Source organism: Pholcus phalangioides, unplaced genomic scaffold, assembly GCF_987345545.1.
Source record: "Pholcus phalangioides strain wild (caught in Gottingen) unplaced genomic scaffold, Ppha-v1.0 ptg000013l_1, whole genome shotgun sequence".
In the NCBI taxonomy this organism is placed as follows: Eukaryota; Metazoa; Arthropoda; class Arachnida; order Araneae; family Pholcidae; genus Pholcus; species Pholcus phalangioides.
The window spans coordinates 11331370-11352811 of NW_028301606.1; the positions used below are offsets into that span (position 1 = coordinate 11331370).

General features: G+C 34.5%; 1 protein-coding gene across 1 annotated transcript in view; it reads right to left on the reverse strand.

The window, feature by feature from the left end:
• Positions 1-3135: 3135 nt before the first annotated feature.
• The window catches only part of LOC149078600 (PDF receptor-like), a 104563-nt gene continuing 86256 nt past the window's right edge, over positions 3136-21442 (reverse strand). The window contains exons 9-11 of the mRNA XM_089241149.1: positions 19406-19589; positions 8893-8977; positions 3136-4187 (exon numbers count right to left, since the gene is read on the reverse strand). Coding sequence (XP_089097275.1) covers positions 4102-4187; positions 8893-8977; positions 19406-19589 — 355 coding nt within the window. The 3' untranslated portion in view covers positions 3136-4101. The remainder of the gene's footprint in view (positions 4188-8892; positions 8978-19405; positions 19590-21442) is intronic.

The following is a 21442-nucleotide window of genomic DNA, read 5'->3' on the forward strand; positions in this document are numbered from 1 at the left end:
TTGAATTGTCAATATCAAATTTTGAATTGTGAAATAACTAGTTTCAGCTCTTTGGGAATACTCTACATAATGTTTGTAAAATTTTTCGTTAAAAAATACATGCTAACTCTTTCTCTTTTATAATCTTTGTATGTAATGATCAATAACGGTATAAAATTGATTGAGTTTGTGTAATTGTACATCTTACATTCTTTCATTTAGTTCTTCATATTTTGTATTTGTGTCTAGTTTCACTAACACATCGGTAATATTATAGTTTTCTCCCAGCTTAAACAGCTATATATTAAAAATAAGCCCCGTTAGAGAGTTAGGATACGGAATTATTTACGTAATAGTGCGTACATTATCTGATTGCATTTTGAGCCAAAAAGTGTTATTTTTTTATAAATTTTACAATTATTATGATAAAATTTCATGTCAACCAATTAAAACATAGTTAATTATCAGTTATAATTAATGATATATAACATGTTAATAATGTTACATTTTTCCTACAGTTTAGCATAAAGCTTTCATAAAAAATTGCCGTTGACATTCTATACATTAATTTTCTTCTAGATTTTAATTTGACATATTTTAACTATTTTTAATTAATTTTACTTATATTATACTATTAGCATTCATGAATGATGTATCGCCAAAAATTTGGCTATTTCAATAATACCGAAACTATCAATAATTGTAAAAAAATCAATTAAAAATCATTTAAATCTAATTATTTCATGCATTGAATATTTTTATTCTTATCATTCATTGAAAATATGTTTCATCATATTCAATTACTAATTAAAATCCCTTTTATCGTGCGAGTAGTAATTTTTTTATGATATTATAAATGTTATGTTTCATATTATATAGTACATGTAATTAACAACATTGAGATAGAAAAAAATATCACCACAACACACCTATAAACACAACAACAAAATAAAAATATATCACAATCACCATAGCACAAATCAAAGTGTATATTTTAAAGATAAAAATGAAATGTACACTGCCTGGCCGAAAAAAAAAAGTGTAACATACAATCAATTTCGCGATAAGTCGAACTCCAATAAATCGAATATCTGTTTAAGTCAGAGTTTTCACTCAGCCCCACAACTTTTTCCGTATATTTTAATGTTAAAATTTTCCCTAACTCGAAGTTTTCTTTCATCACGTCGAAGTTTTTGGTAATGAGAGAAATTTAAGAAATAGCATTTAGCAATAGAATTCGGCATTTAGCAATAGAATTTTTGCATTTAGCAATAGAATTCGGCATTTAGCAATAGAATTTTTGCATTTAGCAACAGAATTAAGCATGTAGCAATAGAAGTTAGCGGATTTATTTGTCTGATTGCAAACAGAGAACGACTTTCTCACGATAGGAGGACAAAAATGAGAGGCAGTCAAAACTCACTGCATTTTTTATGAGAGAAAATAATCTTTTATACACTATATTTATAATTTGTTCCATTTACTCTCGTTTATTTCCATAATAATAGTTCCCCCTACAGAATATGTAGGCGAAACTGTTGAACCTTGACTATTGTAAACCTTGAAACACTTGAAATAGTTTTGAGAGTTTTGCTTTCTAGTTGATGTTTTTGGAGTGCAAAAGAGATTAGAAATACATCCCCTGACGTGAACGTGATTTCAGTTGTTTTCTATGGCATTAACAGAGATTTTACAACTAAGCACACATGAAGTGAAAAAAAATCGTGTTCTTGTTTTTAACGTATTTCTTCTTAGCATTTCAAGTTTAGTGAACTATATTTAGTAATTATAATCTATGCATTCTCCTGATAATTCGTATCAAGTACTCAATCTTACAAAGCATCATGAAAAAAAGTTAAATATTTTTCACGAATACTAGAGCATCGTGTACTCTGAAACGAAAAAGATCGTGTACCTTGGAACAGTATAAAACTTGAAATTTTCATATTTTACCTCGGAATTTACAACTTACACTAATTTTTAATACTTATCTTTTTGCTTTTAAATACAATTTATATTCTCAACTTTAGTTCTATACCTTTTCCTCATAAAAACTCTCCAGCTTCATCCATTTATTCCCTTTCATTTACCTTCTGTAATTTAAAAGGCAAAGTCGTTGGAAAAAAACATAAATTTTATAATATGGGATGCATTCAACAAAATCTCTTACGAAATGAAGGAGGAGAGAAGAAAATATTTTATTGTTTATGAGTGCCAGATACAGCAAATTTTGTCATCACGGATATTGCATCACTAATGCAATCACCTACCACGAAAGGAACTGACAGAACCAAAGATTTTGAAACATAATTGTTTTTGCTTTCTGGAAGTATAATAAAAAATAATTAAGCATTTCATCTATGTAAATACGTTTCTACTTTCATTATTATTACTTTTGTTTACTATTCAGGGTGATTATAATTAAAGTTCCCGTACTAGTTTTTCCCAAAAAAAAAAAAAAAAAAATTATCCAAATACAGCCAAATATTTAGGATATCTTAATGAGACGATGGGAGAGCGATTTATGAAATTATTAAGAAGAATAGTTCAATTTTCGACCACCATATGAAAAAGTGGTTTTTTTTAATTGAATTTTCCTTTTTTTGCCATGGACCATATAGCGTATATATACCAAGTTTCAATGGAATACGTCCTCCAGAACGGGCGCTATATAGGTCAGTGGATGCTACATTGATTTGAGCAGTGTCAGTATACTGAAACTACCAAGACCTTTATAGCACCCGTTCTGGTTGATGAATTCCATTGAAGCTTTGAAGCTTAGTATATACGATGCATGGACCATAGGAAAATGAAATAAAAATCTCCACTTTTTCATCTGGTGGTCGAAAATTGAACTATTTATTTCATAAATCTTTCCCATCGTCTCATTAAGATATCCTAAAAATTTGAATATTTGACTGTATTCGGATAAGCAGTTTTTTGAGGAAAAACTACTCAGAGGATGGGAACTTTAATCACCCTATATATTAATAATCATTTTTGGTTCATTATTTTGGTATATTTTATTTCAATATATCATTTGCATTAAAAAAATATTTATTATATTATTTTTAATATAAATGTTTATATTTATTATTTTATACAAATGTGCTTCAGGCACATTTGTATTTTTTATCTTTGTAAGTTTACCCTGTTTCAACGTACAACGGTTCATGTTTCAAGGTACAAGACCCCTTGTTGTACCTTGGAACATCTTTGTCTTTGTAAAAATTCATATTTCATCATTATAGTAAGACAGTAAAGTAATTTAAATTCCACAGGATGTTTAAATTCCACAGTTACGAAAAGTGAATTTAGTGAAAATTTTGACTGTGAAAAAAAATTTTAAAGTAATTTGCCAAGGTCTAACAGTCTCTCCTGCGTCTAGTTTATTTATAAATACCCTCATTCAATAATTAAATATGATTAAATTATAATAACTTATCTTTTAAAATTCCTTCATCTCCAGTAGTTTGACATGTTCCACTAATACGATATTTTTATAAAAAAAAAAATAGCGCTGCTATTTTAAAAAATCTTTCTTTTTCCGCATTCTGAAGTCGGAATTTTTCCGATAATCGAACTAACGATAACTAATCGGCCGCTGCACATTCGACTTATCGAGATTTGACTATATTTTACTACTGCGTACACCTCGAGAGGAATTGCTGTGATCTGGGGGTTGTTTCCTTTGTTCTAGACTAATGTCAGTGATGAAAAATGACGGATGCTTATTGACATTATTTACCACCAACAACGGATATTTTTTTCAATGAAGACGATGACACTTTCCAGAATTGCGAAGCCAAAATGTATTTGTCTCATAATGTGGAAAACTGTTGAAAAGCGATTCGGCCACTTGGGTTGGTGTACACCAAGTCCCCTTCCCTAACCCAATCGAGAGCTTATGAAACTTATAGCGAAGTCATTAGGCTTTTCCTAGACCCACCAAGGGTATTGGTGAAACACATATTTAGCTGTAAATAAGTATTCAGATACATTGCATGACCTCATAGAATTGACGCCATGATGAATGCATGTTTGGATTTTTATTAAAAACCACTTCAACAAAGTAGAAAATGCCATTTTTTTGGTCAGGCAGCGTATTCGTAAAAGCCTTTCTTAACAAAGCATGTAGCAATTCGGTTTTGGCAAAGGATCCGGTGGATCCCCCGTCACTCGGCGAGACCTCTGAGATGGAAACGAGTCTAAAAAAATTAATAAAGTGACATTTAGTTTTTTCTGAAATTATTAAAAAAAAGCAATTATTTCATGCTAATAAATTATCACCTAATTACATGAGAAAATATACTTGAATAACATAGAAAAATTACCCCCCCCCCACACACACACGCAAAAAGATACATATAATTCGTGATCATTCAAACTCAATTTTTCTATTTTTTGAATAATGTTATCAATAATTAAACAAATATTATCACGAGAAAATCGAAGCTTTTCATAAAGATTCAATAGAACTTTTGGTTTTTATTAACATTCACGTCAGTAAATAATAAAAAAATGTATTGAATGTGCAAACTTTTAGGAGTTTATTTGACATGAATGGGGTGAAGGATTGATAGGAAAACCAATATTTACATTGATATTCAATTAGATTAATAACAAATGGGGAATCGAATTTATGGAAGACAAGGTATCAAATAAATATTTATTTGAATATTATATTGCACGGAACTACATTCTAAAAGGTGCTCTTATGTTTAACCGTTTAACATGTGAAAGTTTAATTCAGCAATAATTTTGATTCAAAATTATTATGTTTTTTTAGTTATCATTGCGTTATATTTTTAGCATTTGTTTTGTATTTTTGACGTGAATATATCTTTAAATCTTCACGATTTTTGAACGTCACAAAAACAGACCAGACCTTGAGTCCGGATAACTTCTAGACAGCACATGCGAAGACAATGCTCAATGTCTCGTTGGAAAATCAAAATTATAAAATTTATAGAGATAAGGAATTAATCTCGGTATAATGTCATTGCACGGCACCATAGCGCCGGAAACATAAATTGGCACAATTTTTGAGCGCCGCGAAAAGTGTCACGAAAATTGGTCAGATTTGAATCCTAATAACTTATTAGTACCATTAGAAAAGCCGCCGAAAAAGTATACAAATATTCAGTGTCGAATACGTAAGCGTACACGTGCGTGTGAGCGGAGTAGATGATAAGGGCACGAGGCGTTTTCCACGATTCGTGTGCTCGTATTCGTCGATGACATTCGTTGTGTTTCTCGCAAGAGTTTGAAAAATTTTATAAGCTATCAGGTAAAACGAGTAGCCACAAATGTATGGATGACAGAATAAGATGGAGAATCGTCGGTAGATTGGAGGCAAGAATACAAGTGTAGGTAGCTACAGAGTTGTATCGTACACCCTGTATCGCCTGCAACAGTCTGGAAACAGGTTGAGGACACTGGATCCATATCGAGAAGACCTGGACAGGGTCGTCGATGAGCCACGACGACCAATGAGGATCGTTATTTGGCACTTTCAGCGCGGCGCCACAGGACCGCTACAGCATCACAGCTCTCACGTGAGCTGCATACTGCCACTTGAACTCGAGTTTCACGGTTTACTGTTGCCCGCAGGCTTCATGAAAGAAGGCTTTATGTCAGAAGACCCGCTGTTTACGTGCCGCTCACTGCAGCACACAAGAGAGCGCGTTTAGCATGGTGCAGACAACATCAGCCTTGGACCAGACTTCATTGGAGCACCGTGCTCACAGATGAGTCGAGATTCAGCCTGGACACTGATTCTCGACGTACACTCATCTGGAGAGAGCCTGGTACCCGATACCATCCCTCCCATATCAGGGAAATGGATCACTATGGTGATGGTGGAGGTGTCATGGTTAGGGCAGGCATCATGTTGGACACCAGCACACCCCTCCATGTGTTTTGCAGAGGGTGCTAGGAGGTATAGAGAGGAGATCTTAAAGCACTAAGTTCGACTTTCAGGGGCGCAGTTGGCCCTCGGTTCCTGTTCATGAAAGACAACGTTCGTCCACATTTGGCTCACCTGGTCAACGATTATCTAGAAAGTGAGGATATTCAGCGTATGGATTGGCTAGTCAGATCTCCTGACCTAAACTGTATAGAACATGTCTGGGACGCTCTTGGGAGTGCAATTGCATCTCGCCATCCCCCTCCGAGAACCATCCCGGAACTGAAAACTGCATTGCTGCAGGAGTGGGACCCGATTGCCACAGGGACTCCTCAACTGCCTCGTGTCCAGTATGCCGTCGCGCTCTCTGGCTGAGAGGGGACCATACCCCTTATTAGACTCATTTTCGGTTCTATCTCGCGATGTGGATTTCGGACATTTCTGCAATGATTACTGACAATCGTATGCGTGCGTACTATGACTTTTGTATGGTACGTCTCTTTTTCTGTTATAAACTGTGTATTCGTACCAAATTTCTTTAAAATTTGTCCATTAGTTTCTCAGAAATTCGACATAATGTGCTACTTCTCTTAATTTCGCACACGAGTGCACACACACACACACAGTTTCTAGTGATAATAATTTGATTTCGGTACGACGTAATCGGATGGCATAATAGTGTCACAAGCGTGATGAACGAAAACTGTTGTGTCGCACATCTGAAAAAATTGTTATAGCTGGGGATTCTCATGTGAGGTGTCGTTGGATTTGTATTAGCAAGTTCTACAAGAACGGAGTAAAATAAAAGCTAATGAGGATCAATTGAAAAAAAAATTCCAAAAATTGTGAAATTTCATTTTTTTCAAAATTAAGTGAGATATGACTAATAAATTGTTTTTGAAATATTGGAAATGATCTGAGAGAAAAGAGAAACTTGTGGGGATTCTACAATATTCAATCAAAGTCAGTACAGGTCCATTTAAGCTCTATTCAATATACTATGCAAATAAAATTTCGAAAAATTTTCATCGTTTATTGTTCCTTCTTTAATGTATATATATTTAAAAAATATCATTTTATTACGTATACAGTGAAATGTCTCAATACATTTTAATCCCAAATAATGAACACTCCCCCGTTAACGAACTGAATTTTCAGTCCCTTGAATGGCTGCTGTAGTGGTCGTAGTAATGGAATCGCATCGCAAGGACCCGGGACACCGCTACCATCCCACAGTGGTGGTTGGCTAAAGTTGGTTTTCTGTGGTTCTCAACTTAGAGGCGCGAATGCAAGCCGAGTTCCCCGTTAAAAAGCCTCGCGCCGCAAAGAGCAACAGGCCTACAACGAAGCAATTATTCAATCGTTGCACTTTACTCGTGTGAAAAATTGGTGGCCAATGGAAGCACTATAAGAAGCATTACATAGAAACAAGCTTCATGATAGGTTCACAACACATCAACACATATACAAACACATTTCCCAGCATGGCCCAGGTCTTCGATCACCTGCTAAAATCTCATCATCGAGACAAAGCGGCGGCCATGATCTGGTTAAAAGGCGGAGTCCCTTGGATGTTCATTATCGATTGGCCACACTGTAGATAGAGAGATAGAACCACTCACAAAGCGGACGCTTATAAACAATCCCTACATTTCTAGCTACATTGTAGAAATTCAGCGCATCGTGATTGGCCGAAATGAGTGATGAACCATTACGTCACTCCTGGTGAAATTTTTGCTGGTGACGTTTAACGATAGATACATTTGATTGTGCCGACGATCGAGTAATGGTTATAGTACGAGACTCACGTACCGAAGGTTATGCGTTCGGTTTAGTCTGAAACCCATCAATTTTTTTTCCATCTTTGCTGTCATTTATAGATTTACTAAAAACAGCTAGCACTTTTGTTTATGATTTAGTCAAATGCGGTTCACGTGTATCGAGAAGACAATAATAATGGCTCGCGAAGCTGGGCCCAGCTATCATTTACTGATTCAATAAAAAATGCTTTCATTTTTCGTCAATGAACTTTGAAATTCAGTTTCGCCCGAAACTCCGCCTCTTGTGATGTCTTGCTAGATTTTTTGCTCGCAGTAACCAATCACCGGCGTGCTAATGCTTCCTGTGTTACTAAGAGAGTAGGGATTGCAATTACGCACCCCGGACTGATGCAAAGCACCTTACTTCCGTTACCTCAAAAGAGGCAGAGTTGTGTCGGAAAAGTTAGCAAAGATTTATAGTGATGGGTCCTCTTGCCCCGTGCTCGGAAGTATCGAATCACTCGCATCGTTCTCCACATGAAAGCAGCCATCAACTCGATGCAACGTACAATCCATTTGACTAAAATGTATAGCTGAACCCAATGACTAGAGAGAAAAATTGCACGTGGCCAGTGGCACATAAAGACCGGAGACCGCAGCCTGGGATTTTGGCCACACTGTATATATGTGCTTGCGGTGAATTAGTATAGCTACGAATAGTTTTGAAACATTCTGCGCATGAACAAAATTTCAAGGTCTATTGCACGTAAAGACTTTATACAAAAACATAAAATAAGATAGAAAATAGAGGCTAAATTTCTTCTTTAAAAATAGAAGACTACATACTCTCTATGTACACGTATTTGCATACTATATGTATAACGGGCGTGTTACTAGATGAAGAAGTTGAATACATGAATATATACAACATACAAGTAAGTATACGAATATCAGAAAGTTTGAAACTTCCTGGAACTCCCTTTTTTCTAATAAAATGTGAATTTTATCTTATACGTTACCACAGCTTTAAAAACATTAAGAAAATACATGCCTAGACAATTTTATTCTTTATCCACTATTTTTGCCGTTCACACATATCCTATCAAGTATAAAATGAAGTATTTTTCAATTTTGTTTCGTATTTTCATTTCGGTGAATATTTTGTGAGGCAATATGAAGAATTCGCATATTTTTGGTGATATCAAAAATTCAAATGTAAACTTTTTGCAAAATATCTCAACTCACCGGAAGAGTTCATTGATACGCAAGGGCAAATAGACTTTTTCGAGTGCCTCCAAAATCGGTAATGCTTTATAACAGCTTCCTGCACCTACAGGAGAAACAAATTCACAAATGCGTATATTTTCTTTAAACAAAAAAATCACTGAAGATAATACTGTGATCGGTATAGCTAAAATCATTTAAGATTAAAAATTAGATTACGATTTTATTCACTCTTTTAAGACGGACAAACAGCCCGGAATACTTTTATCATAATACTAACGATAGCCGCGATTGTCTGATATGATTCAATTGAATATTTACAAAGCTCTCTTTTGGACCAAAAAATTGTACTTGACAATATAGATTATGGCCACTTTGAGATGCAGTGAGGCCATCCAATGGCCGTGAAAGATGGCAAATGCTTGAATTTTCATTTTATGAAATTATCATGTTGAAGGTCTGTCTGCCTCTCCATAGAGCAAGCAGGGGAATCTACCAGCATAATACTTACTTAACATGAAAATTCAAGCATTCGCTGTCTTTACTTCCAAATAGGGAACACAGATGGCGCTATTAGCAACAACACGAAACAAGCACAATTCTAATACACTCGCACAACACGTTCCGACATATACCGATTCGTTAGAAATTCCGTGGAGAAATGTGTACGAGATGCATGTACGGTTAATAGTAGTAGCGAGGTCGTCTTAGAAATAGAGAAGGATTGGGAAATTCCGTGACAATCAATGGCTGAAATCAATTTTTTTTGGGGGGGAGGAAGAATTCCATCCCAATCAAGTTGGGGGGAGGGGGAATACGATAGTGTTATTGTTGTCGTGAACCGACAACTGCACGTAGTTCAGAAAGCAAAACAGCATCACTAGAGCTGGGACTGAAAACATATCTAGCAGTTATATACTTCAGCCTTCGAGAAATCAACCTTATTTTTCAACAAATGTCAACAATCATAACTCGCATGCATATACAGCATGTTTATAATTTGTGAATCGATAACACTGGTGTTCTCCAGCGTGGCTTCGTTAACCGCTTATATCCCTCTTTGGGATAGAGTGGGAGCCATGTTCTGGTTTGTTGGTGGTAACACTGGTGAATTCGGCTGATTAAAACTTGGTTAATTCGAATTTTAGTAATAGAGTAAAACCTCTCTTTTACGGACACAAACGGGACAAAAAAAAAATTTCTGTAAAAGAGGGGTGACTGTTAATCCGGGGTATGAAAGGCATATTTTTATTAAAAAAGGGGAAATTATTATTTGGCCGTAAAGGAAGGGTGACCGCATCTAAGGGGGGTGTACGTTAAGAGGGAGGGGGGTTTACTGTATTCCCGTAAAGTTTCCTATTCAATTTGATGTTGAAATTACTTTTTTAAATCGAATTTTTTACTAATGTTTTGGATAATTCGAAGTTTGATTCAGATATTTCATATGCAAAATGCCCCTTTTCTCCGAATTCCTAGCTAACGTTTAGTCATCTTTATCTTTTTTTCCCCATGGTTTACTGATTTTTGTCAGAATATAACATAGCTTAAAACATTAGAAAAGTTACATACGACAAAATTTAAATTTTGTTCTGGTTCTAAGTAAGAAACAAAGATATCGTTAGAAGATCCACTTATTGGCTTTTGTCTTTCCGTTAGAAACCAAAGTTTTACCGGATTTCTCTTAGATAACTTCATTAGTATGTACCAATGGCAGAGATGCAATGAAGGAACACTACCCACGAAATACGAAAGTTTATGTGTGCATGTGATAATCAACTCCTTCACATCTCGAATGTTGGATTATAAATCGAATGTTATAATTAAAAGCCGGAGGGCTGGAATCCCAGTTTATTTATCTCGTAAAATGTGATAGAAATCCATGTCTCTGTAACGCTATTGTTCGTTTATTTTCAAATGCCAATGAAGCCTCTCTCTACAGCAACATTTTTCACATGTCTAAACGAGATTCATACGCTTGTTTAAGTCTAAAAAAAATTGCTGTTGACTCACAGATGCAGACATCGGTGAAGAAGTAGTGAGAGAGTTTGAGAATATTTTAATGAATAAATCAGACAATATTGTAATGAATAAATCTGAGAATATTTAATAAATAAATCCGCGAATATTTTAATGAATAATTATAACACATCGGACCTTCTCATGAAGACGACGAAAACAAATCGAAGAACGAAACAAAGGTCTCAATTCCAAAACTTATAGAGGCTACGGATATGTTGAAAAAATTGAGGTTGATATTTAAAATTCGCATCTTTCATTCTATAAATCAATTTAAAGATTTTATACGATGATTAAGAACATCCAAAAAAAGAGAGAAAAACTACAATATTATAAAATTTGGAAGTGAAATGCTTGTAGGTTTTTCATGATCAATTTACGTATTCTAAAAACACTGGTTGCAACAACGATAAAACTAGCATATTAAGTGTTAGCGAATCAATACATTTTTGTAATTATCAATAATTTTCTAATTTTGATGAAAATTTAATTATCCTATATTGATGGATAGAATAATTCGAAGTTTGAGTAAATCTGATTTTTTTTTGCTGTACTCTTGAGCTACTAATTAACAATGTTCGACCATAAATAAATAAATCTGAGAATATTTTAATGAATAAATCTGAGAATATTTTAATGAATAAATATGAGAATATTAATGAATAATTCCGAGAGTATTTTAATGAATAAATCTGAGAATATTTTAATGAATAAATATGAGAATATTTTAATGAATAAATTTGAGAATATTTTAATGAATAAATATGAGAATATTAATGAATAATTCCGAGAGTATTTTAATGAATAAATCTGAGAATATTTTAATGAATAGATATGAGAATATTTTAATGAATAAATATGAGAATATTTTAAGGAATAAATCTGAGAATATTTTAATGAATAAATCGAAGAATATTTAATGACTAAATCTGAGAATATTTAACAAATACATCCACGAATATTTTAATGAATAAATCGGAGAATATTTTAATGAATAAATCGGAGAATATTTTAATGAATAAATCGGAGAATATTTTAATGAATAAATCGGAGAATATTTTAATGAATAAATCTGAGAATATTAATGAATAAATCCAAGAGTATTTTAATGAATAAATCCAAGAGTATTTTAATGAATAAATCTGAGAATATTTTAATGAGTAAATCTGAGAATATTAATGAATAAATCCGAGAGTATTTTAATGAATAAATCTGAGAATATTTTAATGAATAAATATGGGAATATTTTAATGAATAAATCTGAGAATATTTTAATGAATAAATCGAAGAATATTTAATGACTAAATCTGAGAATATTTAATAAATACATCCACGAATATTTTAATGAATAAATCGGAGAATATTTTAATGAATAAATCGGAGAATATTTTAATGAATAAATCGGAGAATATTTTAATGAATAATTCCGAGAGTATTTTAATGAATGAATCTGAGAATATTTTAATAAATAAATCCAAGAGTATTTTAATGAATAAATCTGAGAATATTTTAATGAATAAATCTGAGAATATTAATGAATAAATCCGAGAGTATTTTAATGAATAAATCTGAGAATACTTTAAATCCACGAATATTTTAATGAATAAATTGGAGAATATTTTAATGAATAAATCGGAGAATATTTTAATAAATAAATTTCAGAATATTTAAAAAAATATGGTAATATTTTAATAAATAAATCGTAGAATATTCATCGGGATATATATCAATAATTGAAATTTTTTATTTTTCCACTATTTAAAAGATGAATTAACGGTCTTTAATAGAAAAACGAGCATTTCAACTATCGATATATCCCGGCGAATTCTCATTCTAATCCCACCCTAAAAATATTCTCTTCGGTATTACTGAGAAAAGAGTGAGTTTCTAACACAAATATCTTAATTTTCATATTTTCCCTTCGATTATGATTTTACGGGCACAGCTGTAAGTTTTATATGATCATAGCCACTTCCACTATTCTTTACCGAACATGCATCTCGTAAACATTCCTCTAAGGCAGCGGTTCCCAACCGCTCCTTAGAGGAATTCGCTCTCTGAGAAGGGACTTTTTCGAATAAGAGACCGGTTCACATTCGCTACTTGAAGTTGCAAAACCGCAGTGGACATAGTTACTGTAATATATTATAGAGAGAGCTACACCACAAGATCTAAGTAGCGTAACCCTCTAATTATAGCTCTGTTCGCAAGTTATGTCATGTTAAAAGGATTTTCCCTTTATGCAACCGGTATATCGTATATAAATAATGTGGTTATATAACAACATTTAGGGTGTGAATATCTTGCTATTCCAAAATATATTCAGTATATTTTTTATTATGTTGATACATCATTGATCATTTTTGTCGCACCACGGTCATTTTCTGCACACGAGGGCTAATTAGACCGGGACTTACAATTTATTGCCGATTCCGAACGGCAGCCTTGTTTCTTATACTCATCGAGAGATTGGTGCGCTAACCCCTCAATGGGGTACTCCCTCGGGTAGCAATTTTTTGCTGTGGTCAAGTCGCCGTTTTTTGTTGTACCCCTGTGTCAGGAAATTTTTCTGACAAGGACGAACCGGGTATCGAACTCGCGACACCTCTAAACATCCTTTGGTACTTTAGGCGAGTATCTTATCAGCCGGGCTACCACGCCCATCACTACTATAGTCACAGCAAATTAGTTCACTTATTTGGGACATGATTACAAGGTTCACAGCCGATGTCTGAAGACAGTGCATTTCGGAAGAATGATGAGAAAATGCATGTCATAATTTCATACAAGCATATTCACTTGTGTATAATTCAGGAAACCAATCTTTCCCGATATCTATAACATGTAAAAGGAATTCTATTTTTTCCCCTTATTTTGAAGTCGGACAATGAGTTATGAAGTTCCATTGTTGAAGCTTTTATAGAACAAATTTCTTAAACAATGTAAAGATTCCATTGTTTTGATTGGAAACGTGATGTTTTCAGATTGCTTCATTCTTATCCATCCCCCTCTGAGGAGCGCTCCACGGCTTTTGCCCGTCCCATCTTCGGAGACGACGAGTTTGGATGACCGATCCCCAGTTTGCCCCGTGTGCAGCTGGTCGGTCGCCATTTCTATCGCGCGCGAGATGGTCGACTGTCAAGGAAGCCGGGGCAGAGGAAGCAGCCCATGTCGAAAGGCTTCTTTCCATCGTTGGGCCGAGTCATACGATCTTAACCGGATCCGGGACTCGGCCGAAACGTGGTGTACGGGCGAGGCCTCTACCAGGGCACCCAACCAACTTACGGTTGCTGCTCTGGGGCCCGTCGAGAGAAGATCTTCGATGGGTTGCGCAGGATGAAGACGGAAATATGCCTACGTGGGAACCCGCCGTACACAAAGGGGTAACGCGCCTGGCACCATACCTCCTGGGTGGTGTGGAAAATGGTGCATTTTTCTATTCTATTCTTGAGGTTTCGGCTATATCTCGAGTATTTTTTGCATTTAAATATTTTTAGTTCGCGGTCTGAGAATTCTGTGAATAACTGCCGTCGTGGCTCAATGTGGCTCAAAATTACCTTTTGCTAAGACATTTATTCGAAAGGAATGGGGAGCGATGGGACGGATACATGACACTTGTAACTAAAAATCACATATTCAATTTTTTGAACTCAATTTTCATGATTTAAAATTGAACATGTAAAAGGAAAATTATGTTCAGAAAATAAAATTCGAGAAGTAACATTCACCTAATTTTCTCAAACAGACAAGTTAGTGTTTATACCCGAGGTCTTGAACCTTTTCTAGTGTCGAGCACTTCCTGCACCCATCACAATACAAGCACACACACACAGATACCTACGCGGATAACTGGAAATTACCGGTTCATGGACATGTAGCGTCATCTCTGTATACCGGTATAACATGAACTAGTGCGATTACACACATTTCTAACAATCATCAAAAGAAGAGCGTTGCCCTTATACGGCAAGTTTAACATACAAACGCACATGAAATCAGAGGTTTGCAGACGATTCGCCGCCGGAAAATTCATCGGTGACAATTCACTGTCATGCCGTGCACCAATAGGAAAATTCACCGACAACAGTGCGGCGCTAGTCAGTGAGCGAGTAAGATAACGTGGAATGACCGAATGAGTGGGTCTGTAATTGATACAGTAGTTAGTGAGTTAGAGACTGAGTGATTAATGTTTGCGAGTGAGCAAACTAGTGAGTGAGTGAATGACAGAGCGAAGCGAGAGACCAGGTGATTGAGTGTGTAACAGAGTGAGCAACCTTGTGAGTTTATGATAGAATGAGCAACCTAATGAGTAAATGACAAAGTGAGTGACCTAGGGAGTAAATGAGCGATCTACTGAGCAAATGAACGACCTAGTGAGTGAGTGATAAAATGAGCTACCTCTTGATTGACTGAGTGACCGACCTAGTAAGTGAGTGAGAGTGAACTAAGTTTAGCGATAGGGCTCATTCATACATCATCGTTGATACATCATGATCAAAACTACAGTTTTTACGCGGCATAATACAGTGAAACCTTTATACAACGATACTTTGCGGACCAAGAAGAAATATCGTTGTAGAGGGATCATCGTTATATCGAGAGGTAGCATTATCATCAGGCACAGCGAAATTTATGCTGTTGTTGTCCTCTCTTCTGAATTATCGTTGTTAGTACCACCACAAAATGCATTTATAAGCATTTATTCGGCAGCAAAAAATTCTAATTGATTAGTTGATGAATAAAATTCAGTTGATTGTAACAGGGTTGGTTCACCCTGTAAAGTATATGCAGCTTCTCTTGCAATACTTATGTGTACTACACAGAAAACAGCCTCATGGCAACTTCATTAACACTTTCGGCGGGTAGGTAGAGCAAAATAAACTCTTATTAATAATCCTCATTGAAACAAGAAAAACTGGTGATGAATTTAAAATGTATTGAAGGTGATTTTAAGTGAAATATAAAAATTATCGTTGCGGAGGGATTTATCACGTAGTAAAGGATATCGTTGTATCGAGAAGAGTTGAACGTTACATTACAGGCAATTCCAAAAAAAGATTCGAATAAAAAAATATCGTTGTAGAGGGATTTATCGTTATATCGAGTATCGCTGTAACGACCGCGTTTTCATTGTAATGAAACAGTATATAAGAAGAAGAAGAAAGAAAAAATCAGTGGATTATCACTTTTATTTGTTGAAACCACTTATTAATTTATATTCCAAAACAATTAAGAAATATATATTTAAATGGAATCTAAATATCTTCAATATTTGAAAAATAATAATTTTTTCGTTTTATAATTTAGAACTTTCTGAAAACTTTAGAACCAACTGTAAGAAAATCGTATTATTATTATTATTATTCACTTGCCATCAAATATTTCATTTTGAATGATATGCAAAAACTGAAAATAATAATAATTTTTCATCGCGTATTTTGGTTGTTCAGAAACTAAGTAGGGATTTTCGGTTCGTTTTCCTCGATTTAAGATATATATGCAAATTTATGTGATGACCCTTTTTCTTTGGAATTCCATTATTTTCTTCGTAAAAGAGGAGGAAAAACGAAAAGGGTAAATGCTTTGAAGCATTAATAGTTTTATGCATTTTCATGACTTTATTTTCTTTTCTTATAAACAGCTGTTCATCTCCATATTTTCGATAAATCTTATTCACTCTCATCTTTATTCTATTAATTTATGTATTTCCACTATACTGCGGATGATGATTGAAATATTTTATCTATCAGCTGGTGCGAAAATTTAATGAAATTGAATTTTGTACGTGCACTTGATATTTAATCCTTAGAACAACTTTTAAGCTGAAAAAAGTTACTTTGTTCCACTTTGTTACTTTACTTAACCCAGTGAAATTTCTCAAACTTATAAATAAGACATTTTCAAATATTGGTGATTGTGGTTCTAAGAACGGATTTTATCTTACACTTGCAGATACAATCAAGTTTGTGTTTCAATTAATTTCAATTAATTAGCGTCATTGAAATTTTCATACATTTTTATATTATCTTGATTATTATTTCCTAATATCTCCCTTTGAAATGACATCGTAGGCTAATTAAAATAATACAGTTCATTGCTATGAGTCGTTTTTTTGCAATGCACCAGGCTAAATGGGAAATTATCAGGTACGTTCTTATCGGTTTGATATGTTTCTGAGGCTCATTCTAATCAGCATTCTATTAAGCTAATTAGAAAATTTGCAGTTTTTCTTTTTTTAATAATAGCGTGGTCTTCACGTATTTCCAAGGGATCAGCATGATCCGTCCAGGGAATTTGTTAGTGTTAGCAGACATCCATGCCCGAACCGGGATTCGAACCCAGACCTGCACAGTGATAAGCTAGTTCCCTAACCACTCGACTGCCACTCGACTGTTATTCGCTTAAAAATAACCTGTTTTCATTAAGATTTTTTACGATACTTTTGAGAATATTCCCTTTTTGTAAAGGTTAATGAATATAAAATCTTTCATAGTTGGATTTACGTATAAATATTTTCAAAAAAATATGAAACAAATATTGTGATCAGTAAATGCACAATTAGTTCAGTTGCAGCAACATAATTAAAATAAATTTTTCAAATGTACATTTTTTATATGTATCACATTCTATTAACGATTTTTCATGAATTATTTTAACTTTCTCACTCACATTAACGCGATATCTTGCCATTGTAATACAAATACAAAGGCCCCCAACAAGCGAAAGGCCCAACGATTCGGCTGAGAAAAGATGTCCATATAAATATGAATGTCAATTTTTCTAAAGTACACCAACCGAAAATTAGCAATTATCACGGGAAAGATACTAATAGTTATGAAAAAACATGATATACTGCGGATGAAAGAAATTATGGTTGTGTTAATTGTTTAAAAGCCATTTATTTCAGCAATGACGATCCTGAGAGAGGTTTTGCAAAACTGATTTCTCAATGGAACACAGGTTTTCCAGTTGGTTTTTCCATGATTTACGGAGCTTGAAATACATACGGGGGGGGGGGGGTTAACTATCGACCGTCATATAATTACAAACGTGATTCCTTGTGAAAAACGAATATAAAAAAGTATTCCAGTTTTTGATTTGACCAATAATCGTGGAGTTATTTGAAAACGCTTTGAAAATTAATAACGTATGCCACTTTTCATCAAGGATTTATTCGAAATCCTGCCAAATTGACCGAATGTACACCAAACGTATAACTTAACATTTTTGAAACTGATAAAATTGGTATAACCCTAAAGAGAAGCATACCAGTTTTTCTTCCTTGTGTGTGTGTGCACTTCTCAAATTTTTACGCGATCGTTATGCCTAAAATTTTAAATGTATTTTTTGCTTTGATCCAAGTTGCACAACGTCTGTGTTCATTTGATTTGTCTCGTTTAAATGAATAAAATATCACTAACAATTTTCTGATGAGATTTTTTTTCTCTCCAGTTCCGAAGATTTACGTGTTCCATCCATGCAGTGCCGTCTTAACGTGTAAGAGAAGAGGAGCCTCACAAAAATGTGACGCAGTTGAAATTTTCGAGGAGTATGCATGTAAAAGTAAGTAGAGTAAATTTATTAACATTTCAGCGTGATAAAAAATCAATTGCAGCCAAAAGGAAAAGAAAAATCTTCACTGCAACATGTAGAATTTGGTATGAAAATGTGATTCGGTGAATAATCAATGTAAAAAATCTGAAATCACTAATTATTTTGAATGTGTCAATGACTAAAAGAATAAGTTCGATTAAAAGTTTTTGATTAATAGATGCTATTATTTTATTGTTTCCTCCAGTCACACTTCTGTCAAGCTACCTTCCAGAATTCCTTTTTTACATCCTTCATTGTAGCTTTTTAAGCGTAACAGTTTTGAAGAAAGTTTAAAATTACGCGAAAAATATTTCCCTTTTTTTTATTTGAATAAAACGACAGAAATGAAATTTGAATAAAACGACAGCGTAAAAAACTATCGCACAGTAAACACTATGCACTGTATGCACCTTCTCTTAAAAAATCTGACATGACAGTGAAGGTGAACAAATTACCACATTTTGGCAAAATAGTCTCGATTTTGAGAAAATAATTTTTCAAATAGATCTCATTTGGCTAACACTTTACAAATCTGGTGATAGATTTGCCAGTATAGTGGGTAAATTTATTACATAATAACAAGTTTATAATATTACTCTTCACGAAGAGAAAAAGCACCAAATGCGAAAGAAGACGATCGAACTTGGTTTCTAACGGGATTGAATATTTTAGTTTGTTTTGAAAAAGCCTACAACCCTCTGTCCTGGAAGAATTTTACTTTCGTTGTTTGTTTGGCGCGTAATTGACCGTCACAAAAATTCAAAACGTTATGAATCCCTAAATATTCATTCGATCCTAAAACAGAAAACACTTTTCTGGATTGGGATTTCACAAGGAATCACGTATGTAATTATTGGGCGGACGATTTTGTTACCGCCCTGGAAAAAAAGAAATGCATAGCATTTTCACTATAGTACAAATTTACCTCTTTGTTCAAGAAGCAGTATAATAGGGATATAAAAAATCCTTGGAATGCCGACAGACCATGCGTCGTGTAGGACCATACAGCAAATTGAAGCGGAGTTCCTTCCAAAGGACCAGGTATAATATCTAAAATGTTTGTGATACCAAGTAAGGGAAGAAGCAAAAGTGCCGCTCTCACAGCTTTCCTGTACATAGAAAGAGATAAAACGATTAATTAAGCACCTGACAATTTTTTTTATCCTTACTTCCATTGAATAACAAATTAATGTCATGAGGTTGAATTCCCGTCTTCTTGAAGGAAGATGCAGTAGAACCTCTCGATAGCGGCCACCCATGGCACGAAAACTTTGTCCGCTAACGGGGAGTGTCCGCTATTGGGGAGGTGCGATATCCTGTATAACATCGTTTATACGACGCTAAGCTTCGGTCGCAATTGGTTCCAATGTATATCTTATTGTGTGTAAAAATGATACACCGATGGTTATGCATAATCATCAATCGTCTCGATAAGGATATTTTGATTACATTTCACTGCATGTGTCACTTTTATCGGCGATTATGCATAATACCCAAACAGTCTGATAAATATGGAACAATTATAACTTTTTTCTCTTCATTAAACCCATTAATTATTTTTCCCTGTACATGGTACGTGCATTATACATATTTTTCAATAAAAATTAAATTAAATTTAAAAAGTGTGAAGAAATAAACGTTCGAAACAATATTTTCAGTTAGTTATGTTGGCTTTCTTCACACATATCAACATGGGCAAGCAAAACCAACTTTACCATTCGGAATCAGCATCCTGGACCATAGTTCTGTTCGGTTAATCAAGTAATTTATTGAAGGATTATCATATTTACCATTACGAGCTTACAACGGTGAACTGATTGCGGATTAGGAGCGCGAGTTCTTTTACAACCGTCTCATTTGCATATTTTCACCGAAGTCACTTGTACCAGCGTCATCTATCGGCTGTTTTTTGAGATATTTTTTCCCCGTCCTAAAAAAATTCCCGTGACCTAGTGATGCTAACCCTGTTTTTTTATTCCGGTTTTTATTCATTTTCAAAGTGTCTACGTACTTTTTGCCCACCCTGTACATTTCGGCGTTTTTCATCTCGATAACGGACACCCATGAGACTTTTTTCCGCTAACGAGAAGTGTCCGATAATGGACAGTAAGATGCAATTCAAAATTATGTACGTTAGTTGAGGTGTCCGCTGCGGGAGGTTCTACTGTAGAAATGATCGTGTTTCTTATGTTAATGACGAAGGGGCAGTAAGGGTACCTTACCTGTGCTAGGCAAAACCTTGTGGTAATCAACAAGTGAGTAGAAATTTCCGATTTTTCAGACCGATTTTTAACCAGCTGAAATTTTAATCAAAATGCAACGTACTCACTACAATTTTCTTTCAAAACGGATCATTTCGAGAATTCAAATGGGGATAACCAGCACCTCCTAGAGATAGAAGGCCTCTGCACTGTTTGCCATAAACGCCATTCAGACTATCTAACAAGTTTGCCACATTTTGAAACACAGAATCCTATTTCGCTTCTTCTTACTTTGGCGTAGAATCTTCCTGATTGGCTCACAAATACCGCATAGTGATTGGATGTGGGGCATAGAAATCGCCAATTCTGAGCCCGATCATTTCTTTTCCTCAAAACGATGATACTGACACGAACAGGGAATTTTTTTCCCTGAATATTCTGAGGGAAAATGGACTACTTACTGACGTCACAAGCAGATTATCTATATCTCTAGGAGGTGCTGGGATAACTCTCTTGAATGTTGATCAAGAAACATGGATTATTTAAATATTCTACCACCATTCCTACATGCTATCTGTTGATCCATTTCCCACTTTTGTAAAAAGCAGACGTATCCTGGAGAAAAGACAAAGTTTTTTCACTTCTACTATAAACTTAGCAAAAGTTTAAATTGTACCTTTTGAAAATGAAATTCTCTCAATTTTACTTTCAAATAAGAACATTCATTTTTTTTTTTTTTTTTGTCTCTCTCAAACAATCCA